At 38.1% G+C, this 15,781-nt stretch overlaps 4 protein-coding genes across 7 annotated transcripts; 2 read left to right on the top strand and 2 right to left on the bottom strand.

The window, feature by feature from the left end:
• Positions 1 to 512: 512 nt before the first annotated feature.
• LOC125219477 (probable alpha-amylase 2) lies at positions 513 to 5,783 on the bottom strand. 3 transcript variants are annotated; one of them, XM_048121455.1, is made up of 13 exons: positions 5,464 to 5,783; positions 5,020 to 5,101; positions 4,874 to 4,907; positions 4,238 to 4,275; positions 3,450 to 3,576; positions 3,127 to 3,353; positions 2,655 to 2,800; positions 2,467 to 2,579; positions 2,070 to 2,158; positions 1,781 to 1,903; positions 1,411 to 1,446; positions 908 to 1,006; positions 513 to 834 (listed from the first exon to the last, which is right to left on the bottom strand). In XM_048121455.1, exons 2-13 carry the CDS (start codon positions 5,047 to 5,049, stop codon positions 643 to 645), a joined length of 1,254 nt encoding a protein of 417 aa, XP_047977412.1. In that variant the 5' UTR covers positions 5,050 to 5,101; positions 5,464 to 5,783; the 3' UTR covers positions 513 to 642. The 3 variants fall into 3 exon arrangements, with proteins under 3 accessions (XP_047977412.1, XP_047977413.1, XP_047977414.1); XM_048121456.1 differs by lacking the exon at positions 5,464 to 5,783 and adding an exon at positions 5,315 to 5,456; XM_048121457.1 differs by lacking the exon at positions 5,464 to 5,783 and adding an exon at positions 5,398 to 5,429.
• Positions 5,784 to 5,923: 140 nt separating this feature from the next.
• Positions 5,924 to 7,980, top strand: LOC125224533 (tRNA pseudouridine synthase A-like). Its single transcript, XM_048127945.1, has 2 exons — positions 5,924 to 7,193; positions 7,269 to 7,980. The coding sequence occupies exons 1-2, from the start codon at positions 5,974 to 5,976 to the stop codon at positions 7,804 to 7,806; spliced, it is 1,758 nt and encodes a 585-aa protein (XP_047983902.1). The 5' UTR covers positions 5,924 to 5,973; the 3' UTR covers positions 7,807 to 7,980.
• Positions 7,981 to 10,843: 2,863 nt separating this feature from the next.
• Positions 10,844 to 13,291, top strand: LOC125185441 (high mobility group B protein 9). 2 transcript variants are annotated; one of them, XM_048081972.1, is made up of 5 exons: positions 10,844 to 11,146; positions 11,221 to 11,299; positions 11,414 to 11,575; positions 12,637 to 13,011; positions 13,073 to 13,291. In XM_048081972.1, the coding sequence occupies exons 1-5, from the start codon at positions 11,016 to 11,018 to the stop codon at positions 13,169 to 13,171; spliced, it is 846 nt and encodes a 281-aa protein (XP_047937929.1). In that variant the 5' UTR covers positions 10,844 to 11,015; the 3' UTR covers positions 13,172 to 13,291. The 2 variants fall into 2 exon arrangements, with proteins under 2 accessions (XP_047937929.1, XP_047937930.1); XM_048081973.1 differs by having other exon boundaries at positions 10,846 to 11,146; positions 11,414 to 11,576; positions 12,641 to 13,011.
• A 239-nt stretch (positions 13,292 to 13,530) lies between these two features.
• Positions 13,531 to 15,395, bottom strand: LOC125185442 (U11/U12 small nuclear ribonucleoprotein 25 kDa protein). The gene is made up of 4 exons (XM_048081974.1): positions 14,936 to 15,395; positions 14,695 to 14,800; positions 14,209 to 14,308; positions 13,531 to 13,752 (listed from the first exon to the last, which is right to left on the bottom strand). Exons 1-4 carry the CDS (start codon positions 15,180 to 15,182, stop codon positions 13,657 to 13,659), a joined length of 549 nt encoding a protein of 182 aa, XP_047937931.1. The 5' UTR covers positions 15,183 to 15,395; the 3' UTR covers positions 13,531 to 13,656.
• Between the last annotated feature and the right edge of the window lie 386 nt (positions 15,396 to 15,781).

Raw genomic sequence — 15,781 nt, 5'->3', positions numbered from 1 at the left:
TCCATTATATTTTTCACCCACTTTTTCCATAATATCAAACAATTTCTTAAACCTCGGACCGCATCGATGCAAGGAGTAGCATTACATTCTATATATTATTGGTACACCTTTTTTTCTTTATGATAGACCAATTCTATACTTCAAATCCAAATTGTGTTGTGTGAGAGAGAGAGCAATGATTTAGGTGATGCATGCCCTTGTGTGAGAGTCACGTGAGAGAGGAGATTGACAATGATGGTACAGATTTGAAACTTTTAGATATCGAATTTTTGGTAGAGGGTGGAGGCATGAGGTAGTGGGAGCTATGTCAAATAGATTTTCAAGACATAAATCATTAGAGCAACGACGAATGTTCATTATTCTCTTTCCTCACCATGTGACTCTTTCTCTACATTTCTCCTTTGTTTTATTTGGAGAGGTTGCCTTTTATCCTTCTCACAACCCAATAAATTATGCCCTACAACCCCACTTATAGTAGTAATACAAAATGGACAAAACCCAAAAATGTCTACTAAAAATTAAACACATAAAAGGTGTAGTATTAGTATGTAGTATAATACATTATACAACAATCTTGTTGTAGATTTCTAGCATCAAAAACAACAATGCAAAGTGAGATTTAAAGAGCAACTAACTCAACAACTACTTCTTCCAGACAGCATATCTGTTGCCACTAGTTGCTAGTGTCCATTCCATTCCAGAAGGAGACCATGATGCCTCTCCAATCTTCATGGAGATTTTATCCCCGATGTTTGCAGCGTAAAGATTTGGCTGTGCTTCCACGATACTGATTGGCGATCGGCTGTTTATTCCTTCGTTTCTTCTAATATCAATCTGCAAAGTTATGTGAGTTAAAGAATAAGTCCGCGGATTGCTAGACGGGAGAAAGTAACCTTAGATAGTGTACCAGCTTCACAATCTGGTCGTGATACAAACTACCCCAGTCGTAGAAATGGTCGTAGAATACTGAAGGTATCCCTGGATGTGTGAGTATGTACGCATAGCCCTGTGTATTTTATCATTGTATCTATAAGAAATGGTGTATCAACACAACAATCTGAATTTCAATGATGTAGTTGTCTTCAAGCAATCATTTAGTCAAATATTCGAGTAACTAGGAAAATTGCACTAGAATAAGATGACCATGATTCTGTCTAAAATTGCTTTTGAACCATCTACAAAGTTTATGGCTATATATTGCATGCTTTGCTTGATCATATAGTTGGTTACCATTACCATTAAAAACACAAAGATGACATGATGATTGTCAAACTGAAATGTGAATGGGCATGAAAGTGAATAACACTTTCAGGGATTAAAAACAAATGAACAAAAGATTACTAGATAGACAGATCAAGATGATTCCATAAACAGTATATAAATTAATCAGGATGAATCTATGGACAATACCTCCATTATGTGATCTGATGGAAATGGCCAATGCGCCTGCCATAAAAACAATTACCAAAGAGTGATTAAACTTGACTAATGATAATGAAATTATCTGCTTGAAATGAAGGTATGTGTTCTTGCGAGTATTTGGCAATGTTAAATCATACAAAGGTTTTTCTTACAAGTCAATTGGCCATATCATTAAAGAGGGGAAACACAATGGAATCTTGTAGATCGAATCCCGGTTTAGGCCCCAAAAATGGGTGTAAAATGGCGGCAAAGTTTTCAGGCAGCATGAGATGTTTTTAGCTGAGGATCTCATTAATGTTTCCTACAGCATTCTCACGCTCATCATTGGTACTGGAAGCAATTAGAGAACAATTATTACCTGAGTCGAACCAGTGTCATGGTTATCTAGAAATGTGACAGCCCTTGAAGGCCACCATCCCATGACACCTGGAGGCTTCCCATGAGGATCACGCAAGCGCCAGAGCTCTCCCTTAACAGCTTGCTGAAAGCAATAGAATAGCATGTAATTTAGAAAGGTGAAAGAAACTCTCACGAGATCAGTCCGAATGGTTCATTGTATAATGGAAAAGGTTTGAATCGTAATTTAGCTGCTAAGTAGAAAGGAATATATTCTTAATGAATTTTCAATAGAGTAATAAACACATTGCCTGCAGAATTCCTTTTGTTGTGAAATCAAATGCAGCTGACAGTTGTCCTGCGTTATCAATCCAGTTAATAATCCTTTGCCTGTGGCTATCTGCCAAGGAATTGAGTTACGGAAAATGAAAAGGGCCTTCAATCATCAAAAGAGGACAGTATAATTATTCTCAGAAAATGCTCCTGACTCCTAGAGTCCCAGAAATTATGAAAGATATACTGTTAAAAGGTGGGAAATAAAAAAAGCATTTGGCAAGAAACTAGAGAATTGGCGACTCCAGAAATCAAACTTAAAATGCGAGGAAATTCTTATGCAGCACAACATTCCAGAGAAAGACAAAGAAATGGAACTCTGCATCAGAATTCACAATAATGAGTTGCCCGTGTATTTATGCAGAAACCTTATACCTTGATTGTACTCCAAGTATGTGCCTTTGTAGTTGCAAGAATCCCAGTGTTCCCCAACAGAGAAGATTGGCTTTGCACCCTCAATATATTCTTTCACGTATTGGGGAGAATAACTAGACAAGTAAAAGGAATTGATAAAGTGAAAATGACTCGCATATGGAATTATAGAGAACCTGAATGGCACATACCCTCTAGCAAAATCGAAGCGAAAATCCTGGAACCCAACAGTATTCCTTAGCCATTGAAGCCAGTTCTTAATGTCTTTCCTTACAAATTCTTGTGTATGATCAATATTTGGGACCCCGTGAAAATTGTCCCCAGTGCTTTTATTCCCCTAATGATTAATCAAAACAGCGGAATGTAAGTATAATATTGAATTGTAAATCATAGACATGAAATAGCATAAAACCCTCATAAAGTTCTATAACATTAAAACTTAAGGAAAGTTTTCCATTAAAATGAAATTTTCTAGCTCATACTAAGATATTAATGAATGATGTCTTGCCTACTCAGCAAACAAAATGATCAAGTAACATAACAAATAAGTTCTTCTCCAGTTGTTTAGAGAAACATTTCTCTGATAATTGGACAAGGCACTAAAAAGTAACTGGGAGTTGTCGAGCCTTCTTTCAGTGTAAATCTAGTAAACATTCTCATCACCTTTCCTCCAGTGCAGACAGTAACAGCGTGCTCATCCCATGATAATGGAATTCCATCATAGCGGTTGTACATTCCACCATGCCCTTGCGTGGTCCCAACTCGATGATTTATAACTATATCAGCCATTGCTCTAACTTTATATGTTTTCATCTTGTTCAATAAAGCTTTGAGCAGGTTCTCAGAACCATATGAAGAGTTGAGGGAATAAAGGTTCTGGGGAAGATAACCTGCCGGTCAAGAGAATCAATATGGGATAATGAATAAGACAGCTTCCTTGTGCAAAATAGCACAAAACCAAACAATCAGTGTACTTCTATATTAACCTTCTGGCGAAAATGAATGAGTGGGAGGGGGCAACCAAGCTGATGTAAAACCAGATTTTGCGATATCAGGAACCTTTTGCTCTAAGTTCCTCCACCAATCATGTTTATGAGATTCCCAATTGAAGGCCTGCAAAGCAAAAATAATCACCATATAGCTATCTCATTAATCATTAAATGTACTTTGTGGTGTTTGTGTTTGATTGAGCTTATTTGGAAGCCCTCATTAGCTCTAACTGTATGTTTTTCCACCCTATAAGAAGTTGACTCCTACTTTCTTAGATGGTTGCACTTTTAAAATGTTACTACTGAAAGTTTAAAATAAAATGACAACAGTTAAAGCAGTGATCTTTTCATAAAAGAAACTAAGGGTAAGTGGGTGACCTAGCTTAACCCCTCACTATCAGAGGGTAAAGAAATACTAGTACATAATTTCTTTTCTAAATGGTTATACTATAACATTTTCCAAGAGCTTACTAGCTGAACCAAATGCACTCTTTCTCTGTCCCCAAAGCAACAATCCTCTTTAAGTTTACCATAAGATAGACCATATATCTACTAAGGTGAACAGTGATACTTGTCAATTGATATTATATTTTCAATTGGAAAATATTTATTTTGTTCATTATCTAAATATCTTTCAAGTATTTCACTGCTGCATTCAGGAAACAGTCACATGTTCAATTATTACCAACGAAACAATAATTCGAGGGTGGAGGTAGCATATTTGCCTCGGAGCCATTTCCTATGATTTACAATATAAATAAACTAAAATTAAGTCAGTGACTCACCTGTAACAGAATTTCTTTCCCATTGCGTATTGTTGCAACTGCAAATGGTCAGAAACAACTAAGCCAGTGCTTTCAATTGTTTTAATCATACACGGAACTTTCATAATTGACATTCATGAAATGGAAGATAGGTTCACTAAACTTCTAAGATTATTATATGCGTCAATGATTTACAGATACATCATAATTTCAACAAAATTTAAAAGTAGATGCAGTGATGTCCCTAAGGCATGTTAAAACCTTCAAAAGGTGGACCCAAGAAAATGTTTCTTCTGTTTCAAACTTTATGTACTTACACCCTTCAAAACATGCCATACTATGTATAGACTTCTTCTTTAGTGGTTGAAAATTATAACGAAACGAAGGTAGTTTCTTTCACATCAGTAGACATCATATGGTTAAGAAGAATCATGTTTTGAACACAAAAGTAACCATCTCATTAGTCGCTATAATAATATCCCATTAAAGACTAGGCAACTTAAAGGTATGTGCACAGAAGAAATTGCATATGCTCAAAACAGGACTAAGGGGAAAACTTGGTGACATCTAACTAGTGATTTTGGTTCACGAGATTTGTGTGTATTAATCATATGCCAACTTTGAAAAGATTGACTACAAATATCTTGAAAAACATACCAGGATCGGGTTGCTCATTACTATGGCCCAATTCCTGCATTCAGAGAAGAGGTTATATGAATAGAGAAGTCTAATCTAGCTGCATACATGTAAATATTAGCACTTATAATAGCTATGCATATCCGAGAGTATCATAAAGTCCATACTTTTTGGCTGCTGGCAGCTACATTTCCCATGTTATATCACCAAGAAGTTTCAAGTCAGGCGGTACTGTTCAACAAGAAGCCCCTACATCCACCAAAAGTACTACAATCAGTACAAATAAAACAACAATCGAATCATAATTCATAAACGGAATTCGATCAGAGAAAACAATTCCTGGTGAACAGTTTGGTTATTCTGGGATTTCAAAGCTGAGAAATGAACTCATCGGAATCCAGTACTGTATAAATGTGTGTGCACATGGTCTGCTAAAGAACTGTATAACTAACTGCAGCTTACGAGGTGTTCATCGTCCCAAAAGCAATTTAAATAAGACCAATACTCGGAAACGAAAAACGATATGCACGAAACCAATTGCTCACATGTAAAATCAGCACATATGAAGAAACACAAGAAAAATTAGAATTGGAATACTATAAAAAACGCACGGGCGAATTAGCAAACTCTTGAAAAACCGATCGATGCATGAATCGGAGCTGTGATCTCCACTTCCTACATATAGATGGAGAAGATGTGCAAGTAGAGGAGGAATTGGAATCACGGTACAGTTTCCAGCCATGAATGAGGAGAAAGGGGAACCACAAAGATGGGATTTTTTAGGGTGAAATTGAGAAGGAACAAATTCAATTAAGTGGGAATTAAACATCTCCGATCAAAGTGGAGCATAGAATCGGAGCTTTCAGGAAAAGGAATTGATCTTTTCTTCGATTCGATTCGATTCCGACGAAGTTCGCATTTTCTGCAATTGATTTGCGCGGCAAGGCTGAGTTTTTTTATAATTTTTGTATATATATTCTCTGATTTTTTAAAAATAACGAATAAATAATTAAATAAAGCAGAGAGTACAATCATCTAAAGCACAAACCAGAAATAATCATATTCTAATTTCTAGGGTTTTACAAGGGTACAGTCTCACTCCCATTTCCCAATTTCAAAACATGGCTGAAAACTCACCTCCGCCGCCGCCGCCGCCGCCGCCGTCGTCGCCTCCTCCATCAGAAGAACTACCCGACCCGAAAAGGCAGAAAATGTCAACCACCACCACCTCCACCACCTCCGACGAAGAAATTCCCCAAAACGGCGACGCAATTCCCAGAGCCCCCAAGTACAAGCGCCGCAAAGTCGCGATTTTCTTCGCCTACTGCGGCGTCGGCTACCAGGGGATGCAGAAAAACCCCGGCGCCAAGACAATCGAGGGCGATTTCGAGGAAGCCCTCTTTTTCGCCGGAGCGATCCCCGAGGACGAGCGGGGCTTGCACAGGCGGTTCGATTGGGCCCGGTCCGCCCGGACCGACAAGGGCGTCAGCGCCGTGGGGCAAGTGGTGTCGGGCAAATTCTTCGTCGATCCGCCCGGTTTCGTGGAGCGGCTGAACGCTCACCTTTCTCCGCAGATTAGGGTTTTCGGGTACAAGCGCGCGACGCCGTCGTTTAATGCGAAGAAGTTCTGCGATCGGCGGAGGTATGTCTATTTGGTGCCTGTTTTCGCGCTTGATCCGTCGTGCCATCGTGATAGGGAGAGCGTGATGGCCAGCGTTGGATCGGGGAATGAGCTTGTGAAGTGTGTTGGGTGCTCAGAGAGAGGGAGGAAGGTTTTTGGTGCTGTTGGAAAGCGCACTTTTGGTTCTGGCATTTCGTCGAACAATGGGAGTGTGTTAGTGGAAAATGAATCCGTAACTGATGTCTCTGTGCTTAAGCCTAGTGTTGAAAATGGGAATGGTGAAGCTCCGAAAATCGAGAAATTTTCGAAATTGGAGCAGGTTAGCGAAGTTTCAGTCTATGAGATTGCAGAAAAACGGAACGATAACGGTGGCAATGGTGCTGGAGATGTTGAGGATGCTGTGAAAATCGAGCAAAAGAGCGAGTTCTGTTACGGGGAGGCTGAGAAGGAGAGGTTCAATAGGATTCTCAAGTCGTACGAAGGGACTCACAACTTTCACAATTTCACTACCAGAACCAAAGCCGAGGATCCTGCTGCTAAGCGATACATTTTGTCGTTCAACGCAAAAACTGTGCTGAACATTGACGGAATGGATTTCATAAAGTGTGAGGTCGTGGGGCAGAGCTTCATGCTTCATCAGATACGGAAGATGATCGGTCTTGCTGTTGCGATCATGAGGAACCTCAGCCCCGAGTCGCTGATTGAGAAAGCTTTCGAGCAGTAAGTACTCTTCTCAGCTTCTGTATATCTTGTTTGCTCGATAATTTTAACTCAAAATCGAGTCTTGAATATCAGGAAGGTGAACATTAACGTGCCCATGGCGCCTGAAGTCGGGCTGTATTTGGACGAGTGCTTCTTCTCGTCGTACAATCAGAAATGGAAACACACCCATGAGGAGCTGTCGATGAAGGATTATGCAGAGGAAGCTGAGGACTTCAAAATGAAATACATTTATTCGCACATTGCTGCAACCGAGCACAAGGATGGGGCTGTGGCCGTGTGGCTACATTCTTTGAACTACCGCAACTATCCAGACTTGCGCTATGAAGATAAGGTGGCGGATGAGTGCCCGAGCACGGAGGTAGCTCCAATTGCTGATGGAAATGAGGCGGTCGAAAACTGCCTAGGCTCGAAGACCACTCCCGTTCCTGAGGGAATTAAGGCGGTGGATGAGTGCCCAAGCACGGAGGTAGCTCCCATTGCTAATGGAAATGAGGCGGTCGATAGCATCCCAAGCTCGAAGATCACTCCCGTTCCTGAGGGAAGTAAGGTGGTTGATGATTGCCCGAGTTCGGAGGTGGAGAAGGGCGAAAAAATGAATGTGGATGAGTGAGTAAGGTTTGAACTTAACCTTCTAATGTATTGAATTTTGCAGTGTTTTTTTGTCATTTTGATACAGTATTCTATAACTTGAAATTATAGAAAATATCACATGATTTTTAGTTGTGTAACTGTGTATGATCATTGAGATCAATGCTGTTTTAAGAACCAGAAATTATATTTATAATTTACGGGTCGTTCGGTTGCCATATTTACTCGTGGCTAAAAACCACGGGTAAATCTTATCTCGTTTTCTTTTGTTTTTTTTTCCCCACAAATTAGCTATAGACGATGTATTTTTACATACTTCCACGATGCTAAGATTATACTGTATCTTATGATTATTCATCTTGACGTCAACTCTATCACTAATTTAACCATTGACGAATTCCATTTTGGCTTATTCATAGTATATTTTGTTATTATCTTGTCTAACGAACCGAATACCTACTCATCTCACTTCCACGGTTCACCTCTTATTAAATTCATCTCCATTCAAATTTTGGGCCAAGTTAAAAATGTCCAACATCTATTTTTTTCAGACAAAAAGTATAAAGCCCAAACTTTGAAAGTGGCCCAAAACATGGATTCACGTTTTTTCCTAACCAAATTTCAAGGCCCAAAACGGAAGTTCATCTCATGCATGTCAATAATTATTAGTATAAAATTAAAAACTCAGTTATTAATACCTAAAAATTACTTTGGGGGGTTACTTAATCTTTTGGGAAAAATAAGATTATATTTGCACATTTTCCTTAATAAAATTTATAATAATTAATACTCCATCCGTCCACAATTAAGAGTCACACTTTTCTATTTCGGTCCGTCCCCAATTAAGAGTCACACTTCATTTTTTTACCATAAATAGTAAGTAGGTCCCACATTTCACTAACTCAATTCACTCACATTTTATTATAAAACCAATATAAAAAAATGGGTCTCATATTCCGCTAATTTTTTCAATCAACTTTTCTTTACATTTCTTAAAATCTTTGCTCGGTCAAAGTGTGACTCCTAATCGGGGACGGAGGGAGTATTTTTTAGGGTAAACATCAATGTCCATTACCTCTTCTTAGAATTCGAACCAGGATTTTTTTTTTCTACTACTATTAATTTGACGAGTTTAAATGTAATCGACAACAAGTGCTTTTTCTTTGTTTTGGGTTTAAATGCAAATACTACTATTGATTTACGTAAAATAAAATTAAAGAGGTTAGAATAAAATCTGCGACGATTACTTCAATTGGTTCACCACGTCTGCTTTATACTTGTCTCGTCCCCTCCAATCACTTCGTTGTCAGCCACTTTAATAATTACATTAGAAAAAAAATAAACTTGAACAATGAAATGAATTACAAATATGTTTAAGTAAATTGAGGTTTAATTTTCAAGTGGCAGACTTGGGTAGAAACAAGGACAGTCCTTCAAATAGGATTGGAATAGTTTGATCCTCTGTTGTCAATTTCTCCAATTTAAAGTTCTTTGGAGCTACATATATATCGTACAATAACAAAAATTTATTTTGAAACATATAGCACGACAACTTAATCACTCGATTTGTGGTCATAATAATAGATAGAAATATATACGGTCTAATTTTGTACACCTTTCGTCCGCGATTAGCAGTCCCGGTTGAGTTCGACATGCGTTTTAAAAATTATATACCTCTCCGTCCCACACAAAATGACTTATTTTTCTTTTCCGGACGTCACTCTTAAATTAACACATTTTATAAAATGAAAAGTATCATCATCTCTACTTTATTCACTTTCCAAATATTTTGTTTTCTCTATACTCTACGCAAAAAGCAACACTGCATAAAATCTTGAGCAAAAAAGAAATGATTCGCTTTATGTGGAACGAAGTGAGTATAAAAGAAAGTGGGTGGAAAAAAAATATACGAATGAGTATAATGCATAGTACTCCCTTAGTCCCATTTTAGGAGTCTCGGTTTATCATTTTTTAGTATCCCACATTAGGAGTCTCGATTGGAATATTCCAAAAATGCTAATAGGCCTTCCATTCCACTAACTTTTTCCACTGACATTTTATTATAAAAATGATAGTATATAAAAGTAGAACCCACATTCCACAGTTTTTTTCATTCAACTTTCCTTATACTTCTTAAAATTCGTATCGAATCAAATTCAAATGAGACTCTTAAAGTGAGACGAAAGAAGTAATAATAGTATGAATGGAATCAGGTAGTGGAACTCGAACGTTAGACCTATTTATTGAGACTCTTAATTACAGATGGACCTAAATAGAAAATCGGGACTCTAATCGTGTGAATGTACTGTAATATTGTTAAACAAAAAATGAAAACTCTTAAAATTATCTCTCAGTCCCACACAAAATGACTTATTTTTCTTTTTAGGACGGTCACTCTTAAATTAACACATTTGTTAAATGAAAAACATCATCATCTCTACTTTATTCACTCTCCGTATTTTGTTTTCTCTATACTCTATGCAAAAAACAACACTGCATAAAATCTTGAGCAAAAAAGAAATGATTCGCTTTATGTGGAACGAAGTGAGTATAAAAGAAAGTGGGTGGAAAAAAATTGTACGAATGAGTCATTTTTATATAATGCACAGTACTCCCTTAGTCCCATTTTAGGAGTCCCGATTTACCATTTTTTGATATCCCACACTAGGAGACTCGGTTGGAATATTCCAAAAATGTTAATAGGCCTTCCATTCCACTAACTTTTTTCTACTGACATTTTATTATAAAACTGATAGTAGTATATAAAAGTAGGATCTACATTCCACTATTTTTTTACATCAACTTTCTTTATAGTACTTCTTAAATTTGTATCGAATCAAATTCAAATGAGACTCTTAAAGTGAGATGAAAGAAGTAATAATAGTATGAATGGAATCAGATAGTGGAACTGGAGCGTTAGACCTATTTATTGAGACTCTTAATTACAGATGGACCTAAATAGAAAATCGGGACTCTAATCGTGTGAATATAATATTGTTAAATAAAAAATGAGTAATACTACTTCAATATAAAGAGTGCAATAGTAGCCAATCGCTTTTGCCAGACTTCACCTTCCTTAATTACGAGCTTATCTATGGATTCATCTCTCACTCTTCCTCTTTTTAACACCAAATTTTTGCTTTGTCACTTCTCACTTTATTATTAACCCTCTCTCTCTCTCTCCATTTACTCCCCTTTGCCCGCCAACCACTTTCTTGATTTTCCGGCGTGATGTCGCCGGAGAGCCCCCCAAACGGCGGCGAGCCCGTCCCCCTTGCCTCCCACAACGACGTCGTAAAGGATAGAACCCTCTTCTTCAACACCCTCAGAAGCTTCCACCACGCCCTCCTCTCCAAATTCTTGTAACAATTTTTTTTATAATATACATTTTCAAAAAACAATTAATCTCATTTTTATTTATTTATTTTTTGTGTAGGATTCCGGTGATCGGAGGGAAGGAGCTGAATCTGCATGTGCTGTATGTCGAAGTAACCCGAAGAGGCGGCTACGATAAGGTTATTTTATTTATTTATTTATTTATTTTTCCGACTTCGAAAAACATGTCAAATGCAAATGCAACCGCGACATAAGCAATAGTAGTAATTAATAGTGTTGTTGTTAATAATTAGGTTGTGGCGGAGAAGAAATGGAGGGAGATAAGCGCGGTGTTCGACTTCTCTCCGACGACGACGAGCGCCTCCTACGCTTTACGGAAGCACTACTTCACCCTCCTCCGCCGCTACGAGCAGCTTTACTTCTTTCGGAACCAAGCCGCCATGCTCAATCACACAGGTCCATTATCTTTATTTTTCGATTCGTATATTTTAAAAAATGTGTCAATTAGAATGAGACGTTTAAAAATGGAAAAAATGTACTATATCATTTAAAAATTTGTGGTGAGGACCTATGAATGTTGAAAGGAGGAATCATTTTAATGGAATATTTGGAATTATGGAATAGAATTAGGGAGTGGGATATTGTCCAGAGTGGAAATTCTTGGACCTATAGGGTGACATTAATTGAAGTGCTAAGTTGATGATAATAAATTAATAAATACGCACCACACATCATTTAATTTCTAGGCCACAAACGTTATTGTTCAACTTCCAAATCCTAGTGGCAATTTTGTAATTTCACCAACTTGTTTCTGATTGGCAAATTTTGTTTAAAAGGCAATATTGTCAGTATGTGTGTTTATGAATAGTTTTGCTAATTTTTATGTTCCCATTTGAACTATCTTAACTTCTTATTATCAACTTAATTAATATACATGGTTTTCTTATATTTTGTTTCATTTTCTAATATCCTTTTAGTGTTGGTATGTTTTCGGATCATTGGAAATTACAATTCTTTTAGTTAAATAATTTAGTAATAATTGATAAAAATATCCACTTTTCATTATTAGCTAAATGTTGGAAAAATTGTTGAAAATTAATTTCCACATTTTAGTGGAAATGACATTTATGGCATTGGAAGTTTGGTTGTTCATCATATGGAGTAATAATTTCGCGCATGTAATGTAATTATAAATAGAAATGTAACATGAAGTTATTTTAGTTAACTATATTTTCCTAATTAAAATGTCAAAAAAGTAAATATATTTTGAAGAATTTGTTTGAAAAGTGGATATTTTCATATCCGTTATTATGAAAATGTATTTCTTATATAGTGAAATTTTCTAAAATACACTTGTCTTTGGGGGCATTTTCGTCCTAAAAATTCTGTAAAAAATTGTGAGAAAAGGCTCGTAACTTGATTATACCTTAGTTCAGGGACATCGATGATATTATTTTTTTTCCAATGATCCTAATTTGCATTTGCACATATTGACAACAAGAGATGCACATTTGGTGCAGGCTCTCCCTCATTCCATGCCATAGGAACAATCGACGCCAAATTCGACTGCGGTTACCTGGTCTCGGTGAAGTTAGGGGACGAGACGCTCAACGGCGTGCTCTACCACCCGGGCTATCCAGGTGGCGCGGCCGCAGCCCCTCCCGCGTGCACGGCCCTGGTCCCCTACACTCCAGTGCCTCATCAGCCAGGTCGCCGGACAAGAAGGAGAAGGTCGACTGATCCGAGCCGTCCCAAACCCAACAGGAGCGGCTACAACTTCTTCTTCGCAGAGAAACATTCGGCTCTCAAATCTCTCTACCCGAACAGGGAGAGGGAGTTCACGAAAATGATCGGCGAGTCGTGGAACAAGCTCTCCCCTGAAGACAGAGTGGTGAGTTGAGTGTAGGTGATGTTCAAACTCAATTCAATCCTAATTTTGAAATTTGGTGCAGGTTTACCAGAACTATGGCTTGAAGGATAAGGAAAGGTACCAGAAGGAATTGAAAGAGTATAAGGAGAGGTTGAAGATGGGGCAGACCTTACCTTTTTGAGCTCCACAAATTCAAGACTGCTTTTTTAATTCATTTTGAGATCTAAAACTGAAACATACCTGCAGAGAGAGGCTTCCTTCCTTTGTTTATTCAATCTTCATGGAAAGGTTCTAGATCTTATACATCGTTCGATATGGACTAGGCTCGTCTGCTTCGTAGCGAAGAGCTATCGCATCGAAGCTGTATGTTTTTGAGTTGTTAGTTACATTAAATGACAGTACTCTCAATGAAGTCAAGGAAACAGGAGGCGATCAAATCAGCACCAACGAAAATTTTATAAAGATGATTGAAATTGAAACTATTCGAAGGAAAACTGCAAATTTGAACGATAGATACACATAGAAAGATGGCATACAAGATTGAGCAAGAAAAATGTTCAAAAGAAACTGAAGATCTAAGCAAGATATCTATCTATCTATCTATCTATCTATCTATCTATCTATCTATCGATCAGTACACACAAAAGACTACTAAAATCCATAGTCTTAAGATTTTCTGTTTAAACCATGAAAGAAACGGTGCTTTCTGCTCCCTTGGTGTCTTCGGGAAGCTTTTGAAGCGACATAGGAAATGAATTGTACCTGCAGATAATCAAAATTTTACTTTCACAATTCCATGAAAACCAGAAGAGCCACGGGAACCAACAGAAGAATCTTGCCTGATCTTAAACCACTCTATGACTAAAATGTGGTCAATGATTTTAGACAAACATCGTTTCCATATTTGTCAACAATATCATATGCTTACTACACCACTCGAAGAATCTTGCCTGATCTTAAACTACTCCACAACTAAAGCTATGGTCTATGATTTTAGTCTTAGACAAGCATCGTCTCATATTTGTCACCAACATATGTTTACTACATCACTCACGAGAAGAACATTACAAAACAACATGAAACTTTAGTCATCAGGATGCACCATTAGTCATAAATGCATCATGATAGATATCCGAGACAAATAGAGGTTTCAATTACAATACATCCATATGTCAACTTCTAGCAGCTAGAGGTTCTTTTGTAAGATAAGCAAAACACCTGAGAATTGTTCCTGATGCCATAATCGTGAAGTGAACAATTGTCATCGAGCAGCTTCTCGTTGTGGTGTGAAAGGCAAAAATTCGCCCACACGTGTCTCCTGAAATCACAAAAAAGAATTTCTCAAACTTTCACCATAGCATCAGGCAGCCGTCGAGTTTCAATATCATCAGTGGAGGGAATAAAACATCGTGAACCTAATATCGCAGGACATCAACTACAAGTCCACAGACTAATCCATGAAACAGAGGAACATGTCCTCAATCTTATTGGCTTTTCGTATGATTACACGCTTACATTATTCCATTTATTCATTTGAACACGACTAGTATATTCTAAAAGAGTACACACGAGTCACGACTACATTGCTTCTACCTTCTAGACAAAACAACTCATCGAAACATCGGAACCATTAATAGTAATGGTAAAGATAAACTTATACACAAAAGCTAAGTTGAATTTAGGGCACTCAGATTTGTATCTCACCACGAAATTTGACGATGACCCATCCTTGACTCCTCCATTTCATTCACTTTTTTCTTAACTGCCAGTTTCAGGTCCTTCAAAGTCGCAGTATTCATCAAGGCAACATCTTCACCACCCAAAAACAATAAGCAGAGAAATTAGGGCCTCAGCGTATTTGTGCTAAAACTAGTTACATCAAAGAAACCACCGAAGGTGTTTGTGAAAATGCGCAGCAGAAAACATTAAAACCAAAGATAAATACCGAAGGATGTTCCATCCAATTTCAGGACGGTGAGACGCATGGCGCTTCCGAGCTCCAAGTTGATGAGAGTGTCGACGTCGGACAACATAGGTTTCTTTGGAACGTCGGCGAGAACTGGATCAGTGAGAAGCGCCGCCAAGGTTGATTCCAATCTAGCCTTCTTGACGCTGCTGCTGTTGTACTCTGGCGCCGTGCTCACGGCGGCGGAGGTGGTGGTGCGAGGGTCCTCTTCCGGCTTCGAATCCATTTCTTCTGTGGCGCGAAACAATCGACTTCGAATTTGGGGGTTTGGGTGGAAATTCAAGGTCAAATTGAGCAAATTGGGGACAGAAACTAGGGGTTTAAGAAGAGAAGGTTAAGAGGGGAAGAAGAAGCAATGATCGATAGAGGGGAAGTGATGAAGATTAATGAAAGAGCTTTCAAAGAAAGGATTTTTATTTCACTTTGAAATTTGCATTATTACTAAAGAGTCTTTTTCCTCATAATGGATGGCTCATACTCGACTCCACACCAACGCTCGCAGTCGCCTACCCGGGCCGGCCCTCGAAATGGGTTCAGCCTCGCCGACGTTAGATAATTGGTCATCACTTATCGGAGTTGTGTTTCGTTCTCTTCGGTGTGACCACGTAATTTAGGAATTAAAAAAAAATTGAAATGGATGGTTTGTCTCTCTCTTCAACCATGGTCGGTTGGTTGCCAACCAGCAACCGCGTGGTCTCTCAAATGTGTTGATGAATCATCCAATCATATTGTGTCAAGACTTCACATATCTGAAAGGTTTTTGTTATCCTCGTGATAGGTAGGCATCGTCTCTTGTAGAACGTGTATGTATCTCGTCGTACCTCT

The sequence above is a fragment of the Salvia hispanica genome, chromosome 4, assembly GCF_023119035.1.
Source record: "Salvia hispanica cultivar TCC Black 2014 chromosome 4, UniMelb_Shisp_WGS_1.0, whole genome shotgun sequence".
Lineage (NCBI taxonomy): Eukaryota > Viridiplantae > Streptophyta > Magnoliopsida > Lamiales > Lamiaceae > Salvia > Salvia hispanica.
Note: the sequence above shows the minus strand (reverse complement) of the source record. Positions and strands in the feature narration are given on the sequence as shown.

What these genes read in the sequence shown, in the direction of transcription:
- LOC125185442 (XM_048081974.1), bottom strand. Translation starts at nt 15,182, where the DNA reads ATGGATTCGAAGCCGGAAGAGGACCCTCGCACCACCACCTCCGCCGCC. An exon ending in GGTCATCGTCAAATTTCGTG is followed by an intron (nt 14,309 to 14,694) that starts GTGAGATACAAA and finishes TTGTGATTTCAG; the next exon opens with GAGACACGTGTGGGCGAATT. An exon ending in GCATCAGGAACAATTCTCAG is followed by an intron (nt 13,753 to 14,208) that starts GTGTTTTGCTTA and finishes GATTATCTGCAG; the next exon opens with GTACAATTCATTTCCTATGT.
- LOC125219477 (XM_048121455.1), bottom strand. Translation starts at nt 5,049, where the DNA reads ATGGGAAATGTAGCTGCCAGCAGCCAAAAA. An exon ending in CTGTCTGCACTGGAGGAAAG is followed by an intron (nt 2,801 to 3,126) that starts GTGATGAGAATG and finishes ATTAATCATTAG; the next exon opens with GGGAATAAAAGCACTGGGGA. An exon ending in CGCTTCGATTTTGCTAGAGG is followed by an intron (nt 2,580 to 2,654) that starts GTATGTGCCATT and finishes TTACTTGTCTAG; the next exon opens with TTATTCTCCCCAATACGTGA.
- LOC125185441 (XM_048081972.1), top strand. Translation starts at nt 11,016, where the DNA reads ATGTCGCCGGAGAGCCCCCCAAACGGCGGCGAGCCCGTCCCCCTTGCC. An exon ending in CCGCCATGCTCAATCACACA is followed by an intron (nt 11,576 to 12,636) that starts GGTCCATTATCT and finishes TGCACATTTGGT; the next exon opens with GCAGGCTCTCCCTCATTCCA. An exon ending in TCTCCCCTGAAGACAGAGTG is followed by an intron (nt 13,012 to 13,072) that starts GTGAGTTGAGTG and finishes AATTTGGTGCAG; the next exon opens with GTTTACCAGAACTATGGCTT.
- LOC125224533 (XM_048127945.1), top strand. Translation starts at nt 5,974, where the DNA reads ATGGCTGAAAACTCACCTCCGCCGCCGCCGCCGCCGCCGCCGTCGTCG. An exon ending in ATTGAGAAAGCTTTCGAGCA is followed by an intron (nt 7,194 to 7,268) that starts GTAAGTACTCTT and finishes CTTGAATATCAG; the next exon opens with GAAGGTGAACATTAACGTGC.